General features: G+C 38.2%; 1 protein-coding gene across 4 annotated transcripts in view; it reads left to right on the plus strand.

Moving 5' to 3' along the window:
* Positions 1-26,338, plus strand: part of LOC121317580 (5'-nucleotidase domain-containing protein 1-like) — a 109,370-nt gene that overhangs the window by 43,428 nt on the left and 39,604 nt on the right. For 2 of the 4 annotated variants that reach the window (XM_041253668.1, XM_041253667.1), the window contains exons 1-3: positions 16,143-16,178; positions 23,831-23,928; positions 24,514-24,561. In XM_041253668.1, the coding sequence (XP_041109602.1) occupies positions 16,171-16,178; positions 23,831-23,928; positions 24,514-24,561 (154 nt within the window). In that variant the 5' untranslated portion in view covers positions 16,143-16,170. Of the gene's footprint in view, positions 1-16,142; positions 16,179-23,830; positions 23,929-24,513; positions 24,562-26,338 lie in introns of those variants that run through there. The other 2 variants (XM_041253669.1, XM_041253670.1) reach the window with 2 other exon arrangements.

Here is a 26,338-nt window from a genome sequence, read left to right on the forward strand (position 1 = left end):
AGAACACATTCTCTTTTGCTGTTTACCTGATTACACAATGTTTCAGTAATGAAACCAAGTCAGCTCAAAACAAGCACTATAAAAGCTTAGTGATTTATTACTGTATTGTATGTGCTGCTCAAACAAAGATGCATAACAATTATGTTTATTAGGCTGTGAAACTTGCCGGGAAATTCATTATTTATTCCCACTGTGAATATGCTGGAGTCACTTGTGCACACAAGTGTATACGTTTACTAGGCCTACTCTCATAAAGCACCCTGCAGAACTGGGTGTAACAGATTCTGGTGTTTTTTTCTCCCAAAATGATTACCAGCAATTAAGCCTATTACCTTAAATCTGTCATCTCCCTACATAGACTGTACATTTAAGTTTGGTTTGTTTCCATATGGGTTGATGTTGCAAATGGTTGTTTTATGTAATGGGGCAAGTTCATGTAAATCCACATCCTTCACAGAAATTATATATTTGGGCAGGTTTGAGTGTAGACGTCATGGACACTTTATAAAAAGTAGGTTAAGGTTGGACTATTTCTTTATGTTTGAGGAAACTAGAACAAAACAAACAGTTCTACTCCATTTCCTTGGATACCGATTTATTAAAATATGTTTTTAAACTCCCTGCATACCAAACCAGGACTGTGCTTCTGCCTGAGGTACAGATTCACATCCTGGCTGTGCGGAGTCCCTGCTCTTCGCTGGGGATTCCGAGGGGTTAGGGAGACAAAAACTGGACTTGAAAAAGAAGCCCAAAATAAGCCCAATCACCACTGTGCGTCATTTCCGGTCACATGAACATTTAATTGTCTATATCACATTACTCAACTTGTCTATGGCTTTAAAAAAAATTACTGGGCTCTGTGTGGAGTGCAGGATTGGCCCTGTAGCCTGGAGATCTCAGGTTCGAACCCTGGCTATGTCACTTGCCGACCATGACTGGCTACATGCTAGTCTGCCTGGAAAATGTAGAATTGCTTAATATTGTGTATCAACGACACAAGATAATGATACAATGTACATAGTGCAATTGGCAGTTTTATATAATAATTTAAAATATTATATATAGTTCTGTATTCTGTTACCTTTCACTTGAGACACTGGGTTATGCGGGTCTACAGTACCTTGCACTGAGCATGAAGTGCTTCATGTGACTCGGCATCGGCGGGTGAACCTTACTGAACAAAATGCTTCAAAAGGCTTCACTTCTCATTTCAATAATTTTCAGACTTCAGAGAATAATGGAGCTGTCTTTGTTTAAAATGTGCTGTATAAACATAGGACGAGCAAGTGTAAAAGTTAGTCTTATACGTCATAATATTAAGTTAGTCCACCTGAACAGGATCCTCTCAAGTCCAATTCATCTCAGTCGATCCACCTGTGGTGATTATCGTCTGGTACGCTGCAATTGGGATTAACAAGTGGACTAACTTTAGTCCAAGCAAGTGGACTAAACCTGCTAACCCTCTAGTTAGATGCATCAAGTGGACTAATGTTGGTACACTGCAATCGACCCCGTGTCTTGCTTTTGTATACAAGAATGATATTTAATTGAACAGACTTTTGCAGCCAAAATATAGTAAAAAGTGGCAAGGTAAAATTGTAAGCGACTCTGTGGAAATAGAAGCCCAATTCTGCGGTTTTAAAGTGGAACTGGCAACCCTGCTTGCCATGTTTATTACAGACAGCACTGGCATATCCAACTCTATACAATTTTGACCAGTGATGGTTAAACAAATGTGACACATATCTAATTATTTCATTTTTTGGCCCGTTCCATCCCCTGTCCGTTTTTTCAGGGAGAACAAAAGATACAGTGTTAAAAATACATATCTGAAAGGACTGTGTTTTAAAATAAGTAGGCTTCCATTTAGAGTTACTGTAGTTGGATTTGTTGATACAGTACTATATTTTCAACAGAAGGGAAATATTTTAATTCAGAACGATATGATTCTGAAAATGTCACTTGCCAAAAGAGACGACTGTGGACACGTGGACTGTAATACAGTGCATACTTTTAAATCCAGTACATATTGTAGCAGTATGTATAATTCCCCATTAATGACCCAACAGCAAAATTAAAACAAAATGTTACCCATGCACAGAACAGCGTAAAACGTAAAAGGCAGTGCAATTTAGTAAACGATTAAATAACAACACCAGTTTCCAGAATTAAAACAGTATCCAAAGTCAGTATTCAAATATAACGTTCCTAATGTCACACGTCACCTGCAAATGAAAATACACAAAAGCAACTATTTTAAAACATGCATCACAGTATCTAAAACTGTTTAACGATATCTAAAACTGTTTAACAATTAACCTTACATTACTGTAGCTTGTCTCGTTCGCTTTGTTTTTGCCGCATTTTTGCCATGTGAAATTGCAGGAAGCGCTGTGTAACTGCACAATAAAGATAAACTAATTTGGCATGCGAGAAAAAAAAAAAAACAACAAAAAAAAAAAAAAAAAACGCCGGCTGTAACACTGAAGAGATGGGCTTTGTATCAGAAAAATCTATAACTATACCAGCAAAAACTTCTTCCGAAACGACTTGTTTGATGAATTTAACGCGACAGATTATCAAAGCGTTGATCAAATTCAGCAATAATAGCAAGTGCCTGTGTGAATATTTGAGCTTTATTTTTCCTTTCTGAACGAATTGTGCTTATGTTGATTAGATGTCAGTAGCTCAAAGAAGTTGAATTTATTTGAGTATTGTTTCGTGAGAATTGACATGACACAGAAAATGTAACTGAAACACAAAGCAAATAATCACACTGCAAAGTAAAACACAAAACAGACAGAGGGGTGCAGCCTTCTGAAAGGATAAGATAGCATCCTCAAAGAGACGTTTCTTTTTAAATGCGCTGTGTTTTTGTTAGAATTGACGTCATTGTCACACGGGAAAGAAGCAAAGGCTGATCTAAAGCATTCAGTTTCTCTTCTTTGCTAAAAGCATCAACAGCACACAGTCTCAGCGAAGCACTGTCTCTGAAAATCTCATAATTATTGTGAGAGTAGAGAATAATGCATGTGGTAGTGTGTGATATGAGAATTTAATGCACACCCGAAGGGTGGGACGTTGCACAAACCTCGAGGGCGAAGCCCATGCAGTATTTTGTATAATCTCTGGGGAGCAATTTTTTTTTCCTGCCAGAGTTCTAAAGTGCTGTGTGGCTTGTTGTGGGCTGGGCTTACTCTGCGTAGTTTATGTCATTGAGTTATTAGACAGATAGTGAACTGCATAAAGCATTGTATTTAAAATAGTAACAACTTTGATAACTTGAACAAAATGTAGCTGACTTTTGTTTTCTTCTGTGCTGAGTGCCAGTTCTGCCAGGTCAGGTTTCCGTGGCAACTTTTTTGTTTTGTTTTTTTTCTTGGCAGAAAAAATGATTACGGATTGCGTTAAAGTCACGCTTTAACATTTTTTTATTTTTCATTTTTGTGTTCACTAGTTTGTTCCGAGGGTGTTGTGTTTTCTACAATTTCTGTTTACCTTTTTGTGAGAAGTCGCATACCTTCAGTCAGAATCGATGTTTTTTTTTTTTTATTAATTACACACAAGAGAATTGTGGAGACACGTTGCTTGTTTTAGGCAGCGCTCTGTTGTTGTTCATGAACCCGGGTTTCCAGTATCACACTGCCCTGTAACATTGGAAATATCAACTGGATGAGCCCATTGAAAAAAGTGCTCATCATATCCCATACAGCCCACCCAGGAAGGTCTCATTGCACTTAGAAAATGACAACTGTTACAAAAAAAAAAAAGACAAAAACACGTGTTGTGGTTTAAATTAGGTGGCTCAGGGATATCTGTGTTGGTGAAAAGGCACTTATGCTGTTAGTTTTTATTTCCTAGTCATCTATTGAAAGTTAATGTACCCCCTTGCCAAAGGTACTACTAGCCAATGTGAGGCCAGGAAATAAGAGGCCCATTTTCTAATATATAATGTATCATTCTGTTAAGGAGCAGAAGCATATACAATGATGGCTATTGGTTCTTAATGTTTCATTTGTTTGTTCTTGTATAAAGTTGAGTTTGCTGCATTAACCACGTTGTATGTGTAGTCCTAATGTTTCCAAGATTCAGATTTGAGCCGCAAAGCTCATGGGCTGGTATCTCATAGTGGGTAGAGAGATGAAATATTGCTTTAATTGGTTTCTCATGAGCCCCATAAACTGTGGCCACATGACGTGGAATGATCGCCCTTTCACCTCTGGAGGTCTTGGTTAGAACTCTCTAACTTTTTTTTTAGCCACACTGGAAAAACTTAAGCCACACCATATAATGTTAAAGAAAAACATAAAACTGCTTTTTTTTAACATTCTTTAAAAATGATCTACATGCCACACTGGCTGATGAAAACTTTTGAATGTTGTGAAGAATGTTGCCATTGCAGGAGACAAAGGGCCCTGTGTTACGTTTGCACATGCAGAAAATGTAATATAAGGTTATGGGACCTCTGTGTTGGTGGAATATTGGCACAAGTAGAAGTTTACACCCTATAGGTGTCTATTTAACCCATACACAGACGCTTGTAGTCCTAAAACTAAAATAGCTTTATTGTTAATATACAGTTTAAAAGTTCAAGCAGTATTTTTCACTACAACCTTTAGTATTGTAGCAGGGCAGAAGAGTCCTGTGAATAAATCTGCAAAAACAAAAAAAAAAAGGTATTATTTTGGTGGTTTGTTTAAAAATGTATGGTTTTGAAAATCAATGTGTTATTGTAGGTTTATTTTTTTAAAAAAAAGGGTTGCTGGTGAATGTTTTGCTATGATTTGTTGTATTATGATTTAAAAAGATGTGATTTAAATGTATAGGTTTGTGTTATTTAAAACAAGTGATTTTGTTTGTTATTGTTTGGCAGCGTGGTTGGCATTAAAGCCCCATCCCACTAAACTCGTGAAGAATGTGACCATCTCCGGCTTGATTCATTTATTACTAAATTGGAGATGGTCACATGCATAAAAACCTGTAGTTTTGGCTGAACAGGGAGGGTGTTCAGGAACAAGGAACTGGAGCGAGTGAGCGTGACTAGGAGAAATACAAAAAAGAGAAAGTAAACAATTGCTATGCGTGCTGGAAGCACCAGTCCGATTCCTGTTTGGTGGAGGTATTATTTGTTTGTGTTTCAAGACTGTTTTGTTTAAACCTTTTATTTTGTTCTATGAGCTGTGTTTTTGTCAATCCTTTTTTGTTTGTGAATTAAATAAAAACACCCACCGGCACATCAACTCACAGGACCTGTCTCTGTCAGCTTCCTGGCCTGGGGACGTCACCTCCAAGCTATCATGCCACGAGTGCATTGTGGCTTTCATTGAAAAGGGAGAAAAGGTTGATAAAGAGAGTATGGCAGAGGTACAACAGGTAGCCAATGGTGATGTCACACTTTTGAATTGACTTTGCAGCTGAGGCGAATGCCATGAGGTGCCTCTGGTACAATTTTTTTTAAAAACAGATGACATCAACCATACAGATACTTAGAATAAAGCATGATAAAACTCAATATAGTCTGCTTATGTAATGAGTCTATATACAGCTATGGCAAAAAGTTTAGCATTACCACAGAATTATAGGATTGAGACATAATATCATAAGGTTACAGAAATGGGAATTACAGGGCTAAAACATTATGAATGAAAAGTGTATAAAACTACAGTATTACCAAAGACATGGAGGAAGCAAACCTCTTTGATTGGTTTACCTTGTGGAAATGAGAAAATGACTTGAGAAGATTGGAAATACTAACATTGCCACGTTTACAGAGAAGCGACGCTACACCCTACTAGTCCCAAAATGTTGAGTCACAAGGTCTGTTTGCCAGATGTTAAATTAGCCAAGACACTACGTCAAGAGTGAAGAACATGGTTGGATCTGTGGTCTCGCTTCATACTGCTTGTCTCCAGTGGTACCTACTAGCACACAGACAGACTCTTTTCCAAAATAGATGCAGTAAAAACAGCACAGCTATTACAGTAAATATTGTGAAAGACAAGGCTGCTTTGTATACAGTATAATAAGTATATGTTTTTGAAAACTAGAAATTAGATATGCTTAGTTATGCTTTAGGCTTTTCTTGTTCCACTTGTTTCCTACCAACCACACGGAGTGAGGGACTTGGGCAACAGCTTGTAGTTGCTATGATGAGAGCCTCAGGTCTGGGTAGACAGTTGCTCAACAAATCTTTGATTTTAAAAGTTTAAGGAGGTGCAGAAAAAACATCTAGCTGCAGCGTAAATGTGTGGCTACAGCTTTAAAAAATATACATAATAAGAGCCTATTGTGTGCATTATGTGCAAGCATCCATACCCTCTCTGATTGGTGATGTGCCTACTTATTATAATCTTGTATCATATAATAAGCTGCTGGCTGTCCACCTCTCTTTACCACGTTTTTACTTATATCTAGAGAACAACGTAGCCTGTTGTGATAACACTTGATGAAAACATTTTTTAAGAATACCGGAATATATGATGGATATCTACGTTCAAATTATAGCAGCTCGCGAGTGGGGGGAGTTTATATGACACAATAAAGTTCAAGAAGCACCTTCCAGTATTGGTTTTAGGGCCTCATAAAAGCAAAGTTGTTTTAGGGTAAAGATTGTTTTCTGTGTAGACACTAGTATGGTAATTAGTTAACTGTTATTGGGTAAGTCTGGGATGTTAGTGGTATGTAACAGGCGATTTGTTAATGAATGCTTGTTTTATTGCCTGTATAAAAATAAAACTGCTTTAGGAAGGTCCAATGTGTGAGTCTCAGTGCCATTGAAGAGTTATCCAGGCTTCTACTTTTTGGAGTAAAACTACTCTGTTAAAACAATTGAATAAAAACTTTGTTGAACTTATTCAAGATGTTTTAAACCCCTGTGACGGGTTGCCTGCCCCTTTATTAATGTATACATTATTTTGTTGTTATTGTTAGGATTTATTTTTGTTTATATATTGTTTATATCTCTCTAATGTATTCATTTTTATTATTATTATTTTGCTGTTGTTTGTTTTCGATTGGCAGGGAGGGGGTTAAATTCCTCCCTGCTAGAAGTACATGTGAGAATGTGGCTGGAGCCTTACTTTGGTAATTGTTAACTATTGATTACTTGGGCTCAGCCACATACTATAAAAGCCTGGAGAAATCCTTTGTCTGGGTGGAGAGCTGGAGAGTACAGCAGACTGTTTGGAGAAGAAAAGACAAATTAATGGTACGGGTGTGTTTTTGAAAGGTACTTGTTTGGTTTATTGTAGTTTTGTTTATTTTAGCCTTGTGACCTTTCATTGTGTTTGGAAAGTTGGTTTATTATTTTGCTTAATAAATCTAAGAGCAGAGCAGCACAGTTGTGCCCCGCACTGCTTGTGCTGATGAGTACTTCTTCCAGGTCTGACGTCACCCTCATGAGCCACCCTGTCACAACCCCCTACACAATGAATATAAGTCGTGGTTATCTTTTTCATCATGTTCGTTCTAATTGTGTATTTTCAGCAGGGGGTTGTATGGCATTACAATGCTTTTTTTTTTTTTTTTTTGAAGGGTTACAGACTCTGGCACTGGGGTGGTGACAGCATGTGCAGTGATACTTTCCATTGTAGCTCTGCAAGGACAATCCAATCCTGAGCCTTGTCCTGCCCTTAGAAAAGTTTACTGCCATATTTTTGTATGGCATTTTTGCAGTTTCTCCATACTTTTCTTATGGTTATACTATGCATTTACTAGATCCACACACTGAACATTATTAAATGTGGCAACAAAAAGAATTTCCTAAATTGCCAAGTTTATACAAAAATATGGTTTATACAGAGGTGTTTTTGTATAAAACAGATCATAAACTTATCAATTTAGCCAATTATTTTAGTTGCCAGTATTCTGATCTAGTACATGTCCACGGTTCATGAACTATTGGCTGCTCCACCTGTTGGATGCTAATGTCTAAGGCACAGTAAATTGCTACTTGAGAGTCTATACTATGCATTTGCCATAGTTTGCCCTGGTTTACCATGTTTATTAATATTCATTACCATACCTTGGCATTCTTTACAATGCCTCCCTATGCTTTATTGCACGTTGTTATGCTTTTACTAAGGTAGCCCTTTAATATAGACGAACACCCCAGGCTGTAGTTTACTGGCTCACCTTTATATAGCCTGTATTTTTACAAATAGACAAATGCCTGTTTTTTCTCATAATATCTTCCTCCCACTGAATACAAATACAGTAATCCGTCGCGTACCCACCTGTCACATTTCTGCCTAACCGTTTATCCACCATGATCAAGCTGTTCAGCAGCGTCATTGAACAGAGAAGATTAGTTCAGAGATTGTAGATCCTACCAAAGTTTTGTACACTGTGTTGTATGTGCTCTGTGTGCTGCTGTTGCTGGTAATGTCACATGAGCAGTGTTGATAGTAAATAAATCCTGTTCACCTGCAGGGCGTATGAACTTCAACCTCTGTCTCTATCTCCTGCCTGTCACTCAAAAGCTGAATCTCAAAAAGATAATTGTGTGACTATAGTTATTGTTACAGCTGTGTATAAAGGGATTTAAAACAGAACTCATTTATCCAGCTTTTTTACATGTCCGCCCTTTCTCTGGTCCCACCAGTGGGGTACACGACGCACTACTCTACTATTTTGTCATGTCAGCAAGTGTTTTGTTTCTTCAATTTTATGCTCTCTAAAGTTTCTTTGAATTCTTCTCTTATTGGTATAAACCTCAGTGTTTCAGAGTTCCTGTTATTCCTTGGTTGAATATCCATGTCTTTATTTGAAGTGTATTTTTTTTAGTACTGTGCTTCTAAAGCGACCGAAAAAAAAAAAAAAAATAATTACGGCATGTTTATAAAAACGTAGATAGAAAAACATTATTAGATAGGAAGGCATATTATTGCACCAGTATGAAGTGCACAATACAAGGATATATTTCTTGCAATAAAGTGTTAGGTTACCATGGCAACAGAATAATACACAGTTTTATTCTCTGTTTTTTGCAATTGCTGTACACTCAGCAGCCCCTCAGCATTCCAGTAGTCATGATGTATAGTCATTTATTTTTGTTGCTATCGTATAAAGAGTTTACAATGGAGAGGCTGAATGTGTTTTTTTTTATATTTTTTTTTTATTTCTGCCACATCATAATCTCCTGAAACACCCTCATCCTGTAGAAATCTTCTCTGTCGCACACTGCACAAGGGAATGTGAGGACTGTGAATGGTACCCAGTAAGTTTAGCTTAGTTTCTTTTTAATGACAATCTCCTTCTGTGTTTGTAAATGAATGGACTTAGAAACTAAGTAAATTAGGAGGAGTAAATGTTTGTGTTTTTTCCCCTTTCCCTGCTTGTGGCATACATGTTAATGAAAGGCTGAGCACTTTCCCATAATTAGCCCTACAGCTGTTTATTTTTGAATCCTGTCGCTGTGCTTTAATGTGTGAAACCAGTGTTGCAGGCTGACTTTTACAAATTTTGGGCAGAGCTTTTTAAAACATTTTCTTTATTTATTTTTAGATGAAGACAATTTAGTTTTGGTATGGGGAATGTTCCAGCGATATTTAAAAAAGAAATTAGTTCTGTAGCTGATAATCATAATGGATTAGAAATGTTTTCACCACACCCAATCCTGGCTTAAAGTACAAAGTGTGTCATTTTTCGGTAGGGACAGTTTGTGGTACAGTACATTGCTATATGTAGAACCATAAGCTTGTGGGCAAAATAATAATAATAATAATCTTTATTTTTAATATAGCACCTTTCACAATAAAAATTCACATGAATAAAACATTGACAAATATGAATAAAAGAATTCAAGAAAAGCAATAAAAACAAAAGAAACACATAGAGCAGTAAAACAAGGCAGAGAGTAAAAGGAACATCATTTTGACAAAGTGTGTTTTTAATCTTCTTTTAAAAGCAGTGGCAGGTGGTGCTTCCCTTACAGAGATAGGAAGATCATTTTTGGGGCGTTATAACTGAATGCTCTACAACTTGTGGGTTTTTTTGGTAAATTGTGTGACAGTAAGCAACCTGGCATTCTGTGATTTGAGTGGGCGTCAAGGAATATATATGGTATTAAAAGATAATTTAAATATAATGGTGCAATGGCATTTTAATGCCTTAAGTTAAAAGCAACACATTAAAATATATCCTGAATCGGCCCGGAAGCAGAGATGCTAGCATGGGACTAATGTGATCTGGTCTCTTAGTCCCGGTTAGAATTCTAGCTGCAGCATTTTGTAAAGTTGCAGTCGAGATATAACATGGCTATGAGTACCAGAGAATAGGGCATTACAATAATCAATTCTAGACGATACAAAAAGCATGCATCAGTCTCTCAGTATCTGAACTGTAAAGAATACTTCTCAATTTGGCGATATTTCATAGATAATAAAAAATACATTTTAGTAATATTCATGTGTGTCTCAAACTAAAGATTTGGGTCGAAGATCACACCCAAATTTCTCATTTCATCAGCAAATTCATAAGAGACGCCAACAAGGAATAAATCAGACTTATTCTGTTGTCTGAGGATAACAGCACATCATTAACCAGTCTAATAAGAACAGAAGGTGTGCCCGTGTCCGAGGATAACAGCACGTCATTAACCAATCTAATAAGAACAGAAGGTGTGCCCGTGTCTGAGGATAACAGCACATCATTAACCAGTCTAATAAGAACAGAAGGTGTGCCCGTGTCTGAGGATAACAGCACATCATTAACCAATCTAATAAGAACAGAAGGTGTGCCTGTGTCTGAGGATAACAGCACATCATTAACCAGTCTAATAAGAACAGAAGGTGTGCCTGTGTCTGAGGATAACAGCACATCATTAACCAGTCTAAGTGCTGCCTCTGTGCTATAAGGCCAAAACAGACTGAAATTTCTCATATGTTATGAGCTGCAAGAAATTTGTACAGCTTACTCGGCAACTGCTCTTTCTAAAACTTTAGACATAAATGGAAGAGTTATACCTGATAAAAGGGAGCTAGTAACAATATTTAATGCTGTGGGATTTATTTTGGCGAATACTTCTATAAAACTATTAACCAGATCCATGTGACTAATCAAAGAAAAATGCTCAAATGTGGGTTGCTGTGGTGAAAGTAGCATAGCTTTACACATCTAAATTTGATATGCGCTGACTATCTAATTCCTAATGTCAGTAACTTTTTTGTTAATGTGATTCATTAAGTCATTACAAATTACCAATGCTTGGACAGACTCTGGAGGAGGATTAGTTAACTTAGCTATAGATGGAAATAGAAATGTAGGATTATTCTTATTTGTTTCAATGAGATTTGAGTAATAAGCTGATCTTGCAGCCCTATATTTCAAAATATTCGATTCCGAGATGAAGTCACTTATTAAGATAGATTTATTACCCCGAGATCATATATTTATCAAAGCTAAACGAATAGTTGTTGATACAGTGCTACTTAAATTGTCAGAGTGACACTGTCTTTATTTTCATTAAATTATTAGAATATGAGCCTCTGGAAGCAGCTGGAATAGACAGCGAGGGACAGACACTAGAACAATTCAATTGTGGGGTTCGATCACATGGCTCAAATTTGTGAAAAACTTCTCTTGATAACACTATGTAACACAATTTTTGTTCCTGAGTAGTAAGTGTTATTTCCTAATTGCTTATGCCTCAAAAGTATAGAAAATGGCTATTATTCCCCACAAACTTTGCTTTTGTGACCAGGACAGTGATATTTTGAAATTGACCTATTTCCATTGAGAAAACAGTCTTTTCGTTCACATAAAGTCAGAAAAAAACAACATATGAATCCAAATTAACATGTATTTATACTAAAGTAATACAAAAATGGCTACAAAAGATTTATAAGTGAGTAGTTTTTCGGGATTTACGATTATACTGTAAATCACTTTCACGAATCAGCCCCCAAATGTAGTCTCCCATCATATTCTCGTTATACTGTTCTTGGTAGCGGCGTTCAAAGTCCAGTATATCCTGGTGGAAGCGCTCACCTTGCTTCTCCGAATACGCTCCCATGTTCTCCTTGAATTTATCAAGATGAGCATCAAGGATGTGGACTTTGAGGGACATCCTACAGCCCATTGTGCCGTAGTTCTTCACCAGTCTCAACCAGCTCCACATAGTTTTTGGCCTTGTGATTACCCAGGAAGCCCCGAACCACTGCGACAAAGCTGTTCCAAGCCGCTTTCTCCTTACTAATGAGCTTCTTGGGGAATTCATTGCACTCCAGGATCTTCTTTATCTGTGGTCCGACGAAGACACCGGCTTTGACCTTTGCCTCAGACAGCTTAGGGAAGAAGTCTTGAAGGTACTTGAAGGCTGCCGACTCCTTATCTAGAGCTCTGACAAATTGTTTCATAAGGCCCAATTTGATGTGCAGTGGTGGCATCAGCACCTTCCGGGGGTCCACCAGTGGCTCCCACTTGACGTTGTTCCTCCCCACAGAGAACTCGGTCCGCTGTGGCCAGTCCCGCCTGTGGTAGTGCGCCTTGGTGTCCCTGCTGTCCCAAAGGCAAAGATAGCAGGGAAACTTGGTAAAACCGCCTTGGAGACCCATCAGGAATGCCACCATTTTGAAGTCTCCTATGACCTCCCAGCCGTACTCATCATACTTCAAGGCGTCCAGCAAGGTCTTGATGCTGTTGTAATCCTCTTTGAGGTGCACCGAGTGAGCCAGGGGAAGAGATGGGTACTTGTTACCATTATGGAGCAGCACGGCTTTGAGGCTCCTGGATGAGCTGTCAATGAAGAGGCGCCACTCATTCTGGTTACAGGCGATTCCGATTGCCTCGAACAGACTGGTCACATTGTGGCAGAAGCAGAGCCCATCTTGACGGGTGAAGAAGCTGGGAAAAGGTTGGTGATACTTCCTCTGATCTGCGACTTGCACACTTTCATCCAACAAGTTCCACTGCTTGAGCCTAGACGTCAAAAGCTCGGCACTGGACTTGGTGAGACCAAGATCTCTAATCAAGTCGTTGAGGTCTTTTTGGTTGGGGTAGTATGGGTTTCTCTCCTCAGCTCCACCTCTGAAATTGTCATCTGGATCTACAACGTCTTCCTCGCTCTCTGACTTGCTGCTCTCTTCTAAAGACGGCTGCTCTCTCTCCAGAGGAGTGGGTACGGGGAGCTCATGGCAGTGTGGCACCGGGGCGATGGATGAAGGAAGGTCCGGATACGTGATAGCAGGTGCATTCTTGCCAGTCCGACGTTTGGAAGGGTCCACCATGCAGAAGTAGCAGTTGCTTGAGTGGTCAGTGGGTTCCCGCCAAATTCTTGGGATAGCGAACTTCATGGCTCTCTTTTCCCCTCTGTACCATCCTACAAAAATACATTTATTTCACCCATGACTAATGTGTAAGAGATTCTCGCAACATTTTTCATATATGATATATTTTTTCAATAACATTGAAAATTGTAAAACATTTTAAAATGAAAAACTTTTACAATTTAAAAATTTTAACAAATTTTATAACATAAAATTTCGAGCAACAATTGTCCATCTTACCTTCCAGAGTGTCTTTTGCATTGCTCGCAGGTGAAATGAGGTGCCCAGGGTTTGTCTTGATCCCCGACAGGCATGCCGAAATATGCCTTGTAGGCCTCACACATCTTAGCAGATGCTTCCACGGAGTACTTTTTCGCTCTTGTCTTGATAAATTGGCCGCAGACATAGCAAAATGCGTCTGCCGGATGCTTGCAGCCTCTTGGTGCCATCTCAGAAAAATGCAGATATGTATCCACTTAGGCAGCTGGAACTAAACTGAACTGGTGGGCTTAAGGCCCCTGTATTTATACTACTATTTATATTACTGGAAAGTTCTAGGAAGTTCTAGAAGTTACTCCAAGTTTACTCAGCACTGAATCTATCTGGAATGTTCTGGAAAATAGGTACATTTCAAAATATCACTGTCCTGGTCACAAAAGCAAAGTTTGTGGGGAATAATAGCCATTTTCTATACTTTTGAGGCATAAGCAATTAGGAAATAACACTTACTACCCAGGAACCCCAAAAAAAAAAAAATTGTTACACAGTGCAATACAGGCAGTCCTCGCACTTACGACACAATTGGTTCCTGGAAGTCGCGTTGTAGCTTGAAGCGTCTTAAATTGAAGCACATCTTCCCATAGGAACAATGTTATAAATTGGGGTTACATTCCTGACTCTTCAGCCAGATAACACAGTTTTACAAAAATGTCCCATTATATTGTACTCATGCAAATATGTATTTAACACTTTACACACAGTACAGACTCTGTGCTTTTCAGTGACGTTTCAGTGTGTGTATGTGGTACTCCTAGCAGGAAATATGATCGCCTGCAGTTAAGCCTCTCATCATGTGACAGAGTTCACAGCTTAGGTTTTGTTTTGAGTCAATTGTTCTTATCAGACACTGTTAGCGGTAAATAAAAAACAAAAAGCATGACAGGTACTGCAGTTCGGACACCGAGCTGTGCACATAACGCTTGGCTCAGGTCTTGACGTGTCATAAATGCTGTGTCGATGTCATAAAGTAGAAGCAGGGTATAATAATGCAAAACAGTCGTAAGGGCTGGGCGCCCTAACTCTAGGATCACCTGTAATAGCAAGCAAACGAAAACATGTACAGGAAAGACTGCAGTCAGAGAGAAATTGACCTATATCAGGGTTTAGAAGTTTTATGGCATAACTTACAAGAGGACCTCAAAGTGTTTTACACAGATGCGATTGGAGTGTGACCTGTTTGCAATAATAAAGTAGGCTATGTTGAGCGATTTCTGTCCAAAGAGGACACACTTCATTCAAAGGGGAAAGCAGTTTTCCATGACACACTTTTCCCAGTCAGTCAGATTGGACAGTACAAACCACCAAACCCAATCTGCAGAATAGACATACACATGGAACAACCATCAGCTGTGAAAAGCAAATTCAAAACCATGGGAAACAAATTCTGAAAGAGGATGACCATATTCAAAGGAATTTATTGGATGTCGAGTACCAGAAAGAGTACACCTTTCCTCAGTTTCATAGCAGGAAAAAAAAATCCTCAGAAAAGTTGAATAAAGCAAGAACGCTGCTTAAGAAGGAACACGTTAATAGGGCTGTTTTCAAAAGCTTTGGCTTCAGAGCTTTTCAGTGCTTGTTGTCCCTTGGCAGTCCCTCAGAATGGTCTGGGGCATCAGACAGTTGTTAGGGGAGGCTGTTGGATGGAATGCCAGCAGGAAAGAGCTTAAAAGAGGTTACAAAAACAATTAGTTTAGCATCTAGATTAGATTCTTCTCTGTAAGCAATCCAGGAGTCTTGAGAAGACCGCCAAACATGAGACATCTACAAAGTAAAGTTACAGACACCAAACAAGTCATATTCAACAGGAAAAAAGAGACTAAGAACCAGAAAGGGGCCAGGTGGGACTCTACTGCAGTATGCCAATGAAAGATAATATAATGTTGATGTTTAAGAATTGGTTGTTACCCCTTATGGTGAAAACAAAAGTAAACCTTGTTCTATTGAAATGAATGGGTAGGTAATGTGGCAAAGTGCCAGCCCCTGTGTGTATTTTGTGTTATGTGTTGTGTTTTAATGTTGGTGTATAGTCATTGGTACATGGGATATAAACAGGTCTGTGTAACACGAGTGTTTAAAATGTATATTTGTATTTAGGCACGAGGATTCCACAGCACTTCACGTGCAAGTAAAAAGTAACAATATGTGAGCACGGGAAATTGCACTTTATTAATTCACATGCAGTTGTACCGAGACTCCAATTGAATGATTGATTAGCAATCAAGTCTTGGTACAGCTGCATAAAAGCTGCATGTTTTCACTCACTCGGGGTTGTGTGTTCAGTGAGTGGAGAACGGGATTGGAGATGGAGGTAATAACAAAAATAAGAATAATAATAATCGTTAAATCAGCTCACCATGTTTATCTATATAGTCCATTTTGTTTGTCTCTTTTGTTTTGGCGAATGTGCCGTGTCCTTTGTTTTTTGTATGTTACAACCTTTTTATTTGCTGTTCTGTTTATTTATTAAATGCTGAGCGAGACCATTCACTCAGCTCCACCAAACTCAACCTCTCTCTGTTTATTTCCTGTTTCTGGTTTGACATCACCCACCCCGGCCGTCTTTGTGACAGTAACCCATTCCATACCCTCACCACTCTCTTTGTGAAGAAGAGTCTCCTTCAGCAACATGACTAGGTAACCCATTCCATCCCCTCACCACTCTTTGTATGAAAGTGTATCCTTCCCTCTGTCCTAAGTCTATCTGCACTGAGTTTCCAACTGTGTCCTCTGGTCCTAGTTTCTGTACTGTGCCTAAATTATTGGTTGGGGTTAACCATGTCAACTTTTAAGATTTTAAAGACTTTGAAGTGACTTCTTCAAAGACGTTTCAAGTGGTTTGCCAGGCAGGAGCACTCTTTTCTGAATCTCTGTTGGGTGTCTGCTATGATGCAGTTGCTATATAGTTACTCCTCTAATTTCCCTCTTATGATTGATTCCATGATTGCTAGTGGCTTGGTGATGTTCTCTTTTGTTTCTTTAAGCACTCTTGGGTGTGTGCCGTCTTGTGGTGTGTTAGTCTTAGAGCCCCAGTCATCTTAATACTTCAGCTTGATTTAAATGCAATGCTTCTAGGACTATTTGTGGACTGTCTGTCAGGGGGTATGTTTTTGACATCCTCGCTGTTGAAAACGTATACGAATGGATGGATTATGAGTGTGCTGTCTTATTCATAGTAAATAATTTACGTGTAGCATTCTTAACAATGCTTTTATTACAGTTATTTTCATATACACCAGTCACCTAAAATTGTAGCTGGTAACTTTGCAGTAAGCATCGCTCTTCATTGGTATTTTTTTTTATATATAATGTTTCTTTGCTCAGATAACACCGTGTAACATTTTTTTTTTTTTTTTTGGTTCCTGGGTAGTAAGTGTTATTTCCTAATTGCTTAGTAAATGCTCCTAAATGCCTCAAAACTATAGGAAATGGCTATTATTCCCCACAAACTTTGCTTTTGTGACCAGGACAGTGATATTTTGAAATGTACCTATTTTCCAGAACATTCCAGATAGATTCAGTGCCTAGTAGACCTGAAGAAACATCTAGAACTTTCTAGTAATATAAATAGTAGTATAAACACAGGGGCCTTAAGCCCACCAGTTCAGTTTAGTTCCAGCTGCCTAAGTGGATACATATCTGCATTTTTCTGAGATGGCATCAAGAGGCTGCAATGGTGGCATTCCTGATGGGTCTCCAAGGCGGTTTTACCAAGTTTCCCTGCTATCTTAGCCTTTGGCACAGCAGGAACACCAAGGCGCACTACCACAGGCGGGACTGGCCACAGAGGACCGAGTTCTCTGTGGGGAGGAACAACGTCAAATGGGAGCCACTGGTGGACCCCCTGAAGGTGCCAAGGCCACCACTGCACATCAAATTGGGCCTTATGAAACAATTTGTCAGAGCTCTAGATAAGGAGTCAGCAGCCTTCAAGTACCTTCAAGACTTCTTCCCTAAGCTGTTTGAGGCAAAGGTCAAAGCCGGTGTCTTCGACGGACCACAGATAAAGAAGATCCTGGAGTGCAATGAATTCCCCAAGAAGCTCACTAGTAAGGAGAAAGCAGCTTGGAACAGCTTTGTCGCAGTGGTTCGGGGCTTCCTGGGTAATCACAAGGCCGAAAACTATGTGGAGCTGGTTGAGACTCTGGTGAAGAACTGCGGCACAATAGGCTGTAGGATGTCCCTCAAAGTCCATATCCTTGATGCTTATCTTGATAAATTCAAGGAAAACATGGGAGCGTACTCGGAGGAGCAAGGCGAGTGCTTCCACCAGGATATACTGGACTTTGAACCCGCTACCAAGGACAGTATAACGAGAACATGATGGGAGACTACATTTGGGGGCTGATTCGTGAAAGTGATTTACAGTATAATCGTAAAAATCTTTTGTAGTCATTTTTGTATTACTTTAGTATAAATACATGTTAATTTGGATTCATATGTTGTTTTTTTCTGACTTTATGTGAATGAAAAGACCGTTTTCTCATTGGAAATAGGTACATTTCAAAATATCACTGCCCTGGTCACAAAAGCAAAGTTTGTGGGGAATAATAGCCATTTTCTATACTTTTGAGGCATAAGCAATTAGGAAATAACAAAAATTGTGTTACATAGTGTAATACACAACCGTCATACAACACTGCCCTCTGCTGGTTTTCCAATTAAATTACATTTATTACATTTGTATTTGTTCAAATCAACTCTACATCTAGACATTCCATATATTTAAATTGCTGGCTTGCAGTTCTCAAAGGGGTAGTCTTACGTTAGAAGTACAATACTTTAAACCACTTTTTATTTTAACAAAGATTGTTTTTTTAAGCATATGTTATGATTGTTTATATTGAAATACAGTAATTCATAAAGTAACTTTGCAGTGGACATATGCGGTTATGAATAAACTACACAGCAGTACATGAGATGTGTGTGCTATATCAGCTTTATCATATAAAATGATACTGCTTTTTTTTTTTTTTTTTAAGTGGCATAACTGGAAATGGCAATCATTATTTATTTGTTTATCACAATACATGTATTTGTTTTATGTAAAGTTAATAAGAAAATATCAAATGTTGATACCTTACAGAATATAGGCAGCACAATAACTAATATGGTCCTTCTGCAACACCGTCCTATATTGTGCAAGCTAGGTTATGCAGGTGTTCCTAGACAATGGCTACAGTAAAGAAAAAAACACATGAAAGGATTATAAACTGTATTTTCGCCAATGGCCAGTAGATGTCACTATTTACACGTGCTGAAACAGCAACACCTGCATACATTCAACAAGTATTGAGACACGTAAATAAATTAAATTGGGTGGGGTATTTTTGTTCACTGTAACCCAGTCTGACCCCTTGCTTACTAAATCTCTTGAAATGATTTGAATTTACCATGCTTAGTCATTATTTTGAAGTGTATTCACTATGCTTTTACTTAGCTTTGCTATGCTTATACCAAGGCATTCAAGTATTGTATGTGTTAATGTGTTACCAGCTGTGTCAACATCAAATCACCTGCAAAAAATGCTGAATAGCAGTGGTGTTGATTAGGAAACCAAACAGAAGGAAACAGGCAAATCTTGAGAAAGATTAATCAGTAACTTATCTGGGGTTCTGTGGCAAAGTGGTTTGCAGGAGTAGTGGTGATGCGGTGCTCAGGAATTATAGACACTAATATAGTTCACGGTCAAAACATAGCTCTTAATCAGTGGGGTTGCTGGTTTGACAACCTTAAATAGTAGTACCTGGCTCTACACAACATTATGTATTGCTCAGGTAAATGCAGGGCAGTCCTGAAATAATAATGCTGTTCACACACACGCTCACAAGCCCAAAAGTGGTTCTCCTTGTGCATGTGGTGATTCAGTACAATTAATGGTGACAGCAATGATGTAGCGTGATCTGGGGTGAGTGCTAGCTTTTAGTGACAGCTCCCGGATTAGATATCCACAGTTATTAGACAATACAAAACAACACAAAACACTCACGGCTCTAGTCTCACTGTACTCTTTTACAGTCCTTTCGTAACCATAACAAAAGGAATAGATCGCTCGGCCACATTCCCTGATATACCTTCAGTCATGCCCCCTTTGGTAGCGAGTACAATTAAAACTGTATATGTGACAATAAGAATAACTAGTAAAATTATAGAGACATGTGGGTTTGCTGACTGGAATCATCTGGTGAAGGTGCAGGGAACTGATCAGAAAACTTACTAAGTTAGTGTGGATGTAGTTTCATGATGTGTCCACAAGGCGTCTTAATGTTACACCATGTAACAAAACCTTATATCAGCCAGTTTTAAAGCTATCCATCTTATTAAAATCAAAAGAGTGTGAGCAAACTGTATTTATAGATTAGTGCCTTTGTGGTTTTATTGATAGTCAACTATAGCATTTAGCTATATGACATGGTAGCATAGTTGCGTATACCCTTGTTTAATTGTCTTGGTTTGAATCTATAATGGTTTTGCAATGGTGACTGCTAAATCAGTCACCAGAACCCATTTATTGTGGGTAAAATGAGAAATATCCAACACAGCCGTGCTGCGTTGATAATGAATACAGAGTGGGGTACCAGCATTGATAATGAATACAGAGTGGGGTACAGCAATTATAATTAATACAGAGTGGGGTACAGCATTGATAATGAATACAGAGTGGGGTACAGCATTGATAATGAATACAGAGTGGGGTATAGCATTGATAATGAATACAGAGTGGGGTACCAGCATTGATAATGAATACAGAGTGGGGTACAGCAATTATAATTAATACAGAGTGGGGTACAGCATTGATAATGAATACAGAGTGGGGTACAGCATTGATAATGAATACAGAGTGGGATACCAGCATTGATAATTAATACAGAGTGGGGTATAGCATTGATAATGAATACAGAGTGGGATACCAGCATTGATAATTAATACAGAGTGGGGTACAGCAATTATAATTAATACAGAGTGGGGTACAGCATTGATAATGAATACAGAGTGGGGTACCAGCATTGATAATGAATACAGAGTGGGGTATAGCATTGATAATGAATACAGAGTGGGATACCAGCATTGATAATTAATACAGAGTGGGGTACCAGCATTGATAATGAATACATAGTGGGGTACCAGCATTGATAATGAATACAGAGTGGGGTACAGCATTGATAATGAATACAGAGTGGGGTACCAGCATTGATAATGAATACAGAGTGGGGTACCAGCATTGATAATGAATACATAGTGGGGTACCAACATTGATAATGAATACAGAGTGGGGTACAGCATTGATAATGAATACAGAGTGGGGTACCAGCATTGATAATGAATACAGAGTGGAGTGCCAGCATTGATAATGAATACAGAGTGGGGTACAGCATTGATAATGAATACAGAGTGGGGTACCAGCATTGATAATGAATATAGAGTGGGGTACCAGCATTGATAATGAATACATAGTGGGGTACCAACATTGATAATGAATACAGAGTGGGGTACAGCATTGATAATGAATACAGAGTGGGGTACCAGCATTGATAATGAATACAGAGTGGAGTGCCAGCATTGATAATGAATACAGAGTGGGGTACAGCAATTATAATTAATACAGAGTGGAGTACCAGCATTGATAATGAATACAGAGTGGGGTACAGCATTGATAATGAATACAGAGTGGGGTACAGCATTGATAATGAATACAGAGTGGAGTACCAGCATTTATAATGAATATAGAGTAGAATACAGTGACTTGCAGTATGTAACATAAGTATTTGTAGTTATGAAAATATTATAGCCTTTTCTATACCTGTGGTTATGAATTAGATTTATTAATCACTAATTAGTTTAAATTATCACTAATTTAAACCATTTGTAACAATATATATGTATGATGTATCAATTTTATTTCATGTCTAGGGCATTGGTTCACTTCAAGAACGTTTCCTTAGAGGAGAAAAGTAAACTGTGTCTGGTGTTCATTATGTGTTTAATGAAAACCGATACTGATTCATTTGAAAGTTTCCAAGCATGAGGAAAACAATTTTATAGGTCTGCCTTTTATTTGACACGGGTGTGGTTGAGATCCTTGAATAACTTCAAGAGGAATAATGGGAGTTTTGCAATGGAAATATGCACACAGTATAACCAAGTTGTATTTCATTTCTGTCATGTACATTATGATCTGTGTTTCTCCTCTTCACCATCATAATGTGCTGTAAAAAGGTGTGATTAGTGGAAAAGGCTAAAGAGATGCATCCTCCAGGTGGTGGTCTCAGGCTCAATGTACCATTTCCCTTTGTGTTTGGCCAGACGACACACACTGTCCATTGGTTTAGGTAGAGATGATAATTACCCTGCTAATGTATGTACATGGCAAGTTAGCTGTAGCTTGTTTTAATTCCCAGCAGGTGGCATTGCTTTGTATACTGGTCTTATCATGCAGCACACTTACTTGGGTTTAAACCCACGATCTGCTGACTGTTCCTCACTTTTCTAACGTTATGACCAAATTACCTGCTGTCTCAGGTATACTCACAGCTAACCATAAGTGTATACAACAATCACACCTCCTGAAATTAATTAAATTCTCATTCATAATGTTGCTTGATGCTAAATAATGGTGGACAGTGCTGTAAGCGGAAAAGCTGGTAATTTGACTGGACCATTGCTGTTGTGTTAGAGTGCTGCAGTGTCTGAGTATTCCATTGCTAGACTTCAGAGCCATTGTTTATTTGTGCTGCTTTAAATACTCTTTCACTGAAGTAGCAGAAACAGGTGAAAGCTGACGAGATGATCTGAATTGGTGTGAGAGAAAGGTCACAAGAAACCCGGAACGGTTTTAGGTAATGAGGGAATATGTGGGTGTTCCTTCCTACATTTCTCATTGCAAATTTACAGTAAGACTGAACCAATTGCATTGATGAGGTTTTATATCCCCTTCGCTCAGGATTTTTAAATTACATTTTTTAGAAGTTTTAAAACAGCGTGTGTGAACTCAATGGAGTTCAAAAATGTCCTGCTGCAACTGTCTATATAATGTCTGCAATATAAAATAGATACAACATGGTACAATTATACACACAGTGACTATAAGCATATTTTCATATCAAGTGTGAAAAAAGACCCAGGCAAATATTTGCAGCCCTGCTCGGAGGCTGTGAAGGCCTGGTTGCGAAGCCTGAAGAATGATGGAAAAGTTCTTCTGGTAATTACCAGCTGCCATAGTGACTACTGCAGGCTTGTATGTGAACACATTCTTGGGTGAGTGTAACATACCAAATATAAAAAAAAACAAAGCCGGGGCACAGTGTAGGTTTACAGTAAGGCATAGTAGTGGCTTCCATTCAGTGTCTAACACACCACATACTTTTATGTAATACATGAAAGTGTGTTTATCAATCAAAAAATATTTTTCATAGAGGTGCCTTCAATAAAAAAATGTTAAAAAACAGCTCCATATTATGACTTGTGTTTGTTCCCTGATCCTGTTATTCAAACATCTAGACTGTACAATATGAGACTTGTATTAATACAATAAACCATTAATTTTTAACACATATATACTGTGTCTCTGGAAAATGGAACTGAATGAAAACATAGAACTGGGTATTTCTAAATGACACACAGTGGCATTCATTGGATAATTACCTTACCACATTCCAGTTCTGTTCAAGTAAAATACAAAATCAATATTTATTGTGCCATGTATTGTGTAGTATGGAATTAAAAGAACTTGTGTTTTCAGCTCTGCTTTCTATTCATGAATGTAACGTTATGCTTTTGAACTGTGTTTGTTTTTGCATTAAGGAATGTTGTTTTATGCAGAGATGTTCTCATATAGAGGCCAGACTGCCTGCAGGAATGTATAGCTGTTCCTGTCACATGCCGCTAGATCGCTGTTTGATAAACGGCCCAGTCAAAGTTGTAGTCACCCCCTACCCATCAACTCATCCAGACAGTGTTATTGCCCACCTAATCAGGTCCAGATGGAACAATTCATCTGACACCTCTTACACATCCTTGTAGTTCTGACTTAATTTACTAGAAGTCCTTGTTAATACACATATTTTCAGTACCAGAAGATGAGAAATTGTTTTTATCATACTGATGAACAGCTGCTAACATTCTAGGTCTTCTTTAGAAGTGAAGGATTTGACCCAGTTTTTAATCTTTAAAGTCAGGCCTACTGTATCCAAAGGTTTATGTATTCTATTTCGTCTTTAGCCTCAGTGCAGTGGTGTTTTTGTATTTATTTCAAACTTAATAACACATAACATTGTGCCCATTTGTTTCAGGAAAGATTTTGAGGAACTTTTTGAAGTTGTCATCACGAATGCTATGAAGCCTGGTTTCTTCTCCCAAATACCAGAACAGAGACCCTTCCGAACTCTTGGTGAGTGCTGAGATTATAAACAGGAGTTAGGCTGTAGATTGTTGGTAGTCAGTGTTGCTGAGGAGATCATTTACAGTGCCTCCCAATGAGCCAAATGACAATGACTTACAATGACAAAATAAAGCAGGTTACCGGAATGACAAGGTTTGCAGAAACCACCACTGAAAGCAAAGCTACAGCTACAAGTAGGGGCAGTATCAAATATTCAAGTAAATGAATAGTAAATAGTGACATTCGACCTCAGAAAAGGATAGTGGACGAATCAGGTACGTGGAATTGCAGTTGTAAACTATTATCATAAATGACATATTAGAACCTTAATAAATACATTTAAGTAAGTTCACAAATAGAGCATTAGAATTTGACTATTTTAACCTTAACTGTTCAACTCTGTCAAATTAGTAGTCATTCTACCCCTTGTTGCATTGAGAGACGGAAGCGTGAATATTCTTTTGTAGCAAAGTGTTAATGTGGGGATAAAGTTGTGCCAATAGGCTACAGCTGCTACCAATTCTATTAAAGTGTATTCTTTAGCTACATGCTCTTAATGTGTGCTTTGTTTTATGGTTATCTCTCCTTTATCAGCAGTGCTACCATCAGAACAGCTACACGGTACTATGAACTGCAGTCAAGGTAAAACAAAATGTGTCTGCTAAAATATGTACGATTCTTGATCTAAATGAATTAAGTTTCACAGAAAGGCTGTAACTACTATAATTATTATAAGAGAAGTATTTTCCAACATAGGGTATCAAGGCGATGATCTTAAGGATCACAATCTAAGGCTTTATTGCTTGAGCTGCTGACATTTCAGGGGGTTTTCAGTGAGTCCAGAGGTGTAGTATGTCTCGACTTTGTACTGTATTTGGAATTGATATGTATAAAAATGTACAGTGAAAAACAGATGATCCTGTTTAGAGATTATTAAGAGATGTGTTGTGAAATTCCTAAGAATGGACTGTTGACAGTAATGTAGCTCTGCACCCTTTGCCTGGCTGTTTTTTTTGGTTTTGATGCCAAGTTTCATTGGCCTTGTGTTATTTGTTCTGAAGTTGTGCAATAAGCATTTCTTAAAGGGTATATAAGGTCATTTTATTGTTACAGGTTCCCATGTGTTGCTATAACTGTTTACGTAAGGTGTGTGTATTGTTTGAATTTTATTTATTTATTTATTTATTACATTTTGACCACTTTTTAAAAAACTTTTAAATTGCATTCCAACTGCCTGCAAGATGGCTTCACATGGACCTGCATGGACCACTCCAACTACATTTCCCATCATCCTCCTGCTCACATATGTAACTTGGATTTACCAGTGAGCAGGAGGATGATGGGAAATGCAGTTCTGAGAAATACACGAGAGGCCATCTTGGAGCTATAATAGAAACAACCAGAGAGCACTGCAATTTAAAAGTGAAAAAAAGTGGTCAAGATATAAAAAAAATAATAATTAACACACACACCTTACTTAAACAGTTGTTGCAACACATGAGAACATGTAACACAGTAAAATTAAAAAAAGCCCTTATATATCCTTTAACACAAGACTTGCAGCAGGATTGCATTAGATAAAGAAGTGTACTTCTATCTCAGTAAGGTGATGAAGATTCTTCAATTTGTCCCTTGTTTTTGATGCATCCCGACCCATAGGATGATGTTAATAGTACTGAACTGGCACTGGCCTACTCCATACAGGCATTCCAAATTTGGAACGTGCATTACCAATATCTAGAAAAGAACGTTCCATTCTGGGCGTGAAAAGTCACAAACAAGCAAGCATTGTCAGCCTTCAGTTGCTGGCCTGCTGTACAAAAAGGGGGTTATGTTTTGCACGATCTTACAGGATGGATAAATAAGCTGTGTTTCCAATGGCATAAACACTGTCTTTATGAGAACATTCTGTGATCTGTATCTTGGCTATTGTATGAAAATTATTTATTTCTCTCATACTGCAGTAGGAAAATATGATAAGCAGTCTGGGATCTTTTATTTATTGTAATTTGTTTATTTCAGTGGGGGAAAACGGAAATGAAATGCCTGCTAGTGTCTTGCCATTTATGTGTCTAAATAAACAGTTTGCACAGCACTCATTTTTAGCACAAATGGTAAATTAGATTTTGCTATTTTCCACCAGTAGGAATTGCATAACAAGACATTGGCCAGTAATTTAATTATTTTTATCATATCATACTTAGGGAAGCTTAAGAAAAATGTGTAACTGGTCTTTTGTTTTTCATGAAGCATGGCGGTCCTGTTTACAATTTTCAGAGAAAACATCTTTTGTTGTGGTCAGGAGTCAGCTAGTTACGTACTAATTTGGTATTTAGTGCTGCTTTATTTCCCCCCAAGCTGGCTGGGTATTCTGCCTGACCTGACCTGCAGCAACGAGTACAAGGCCCTGCTGCACGAA

The sequence above is a fragment of the Polyodon spathula genome, chromosome 6 (assembly GCF_017654505.1).
Source record: "Polyodon spathula isolate WHYD16114869_AA chromosome 6, ASM1765450v1, whole genome shotgun sequence".
In the NCBI taxonomy this organism is placed as follows: domain Eukaryota; kingdom Metazoa; phylum Chordata; class Actinopteri; order Acipenseriformes; family Polyodontidae; genus Polyodon; species Polyodon spathula.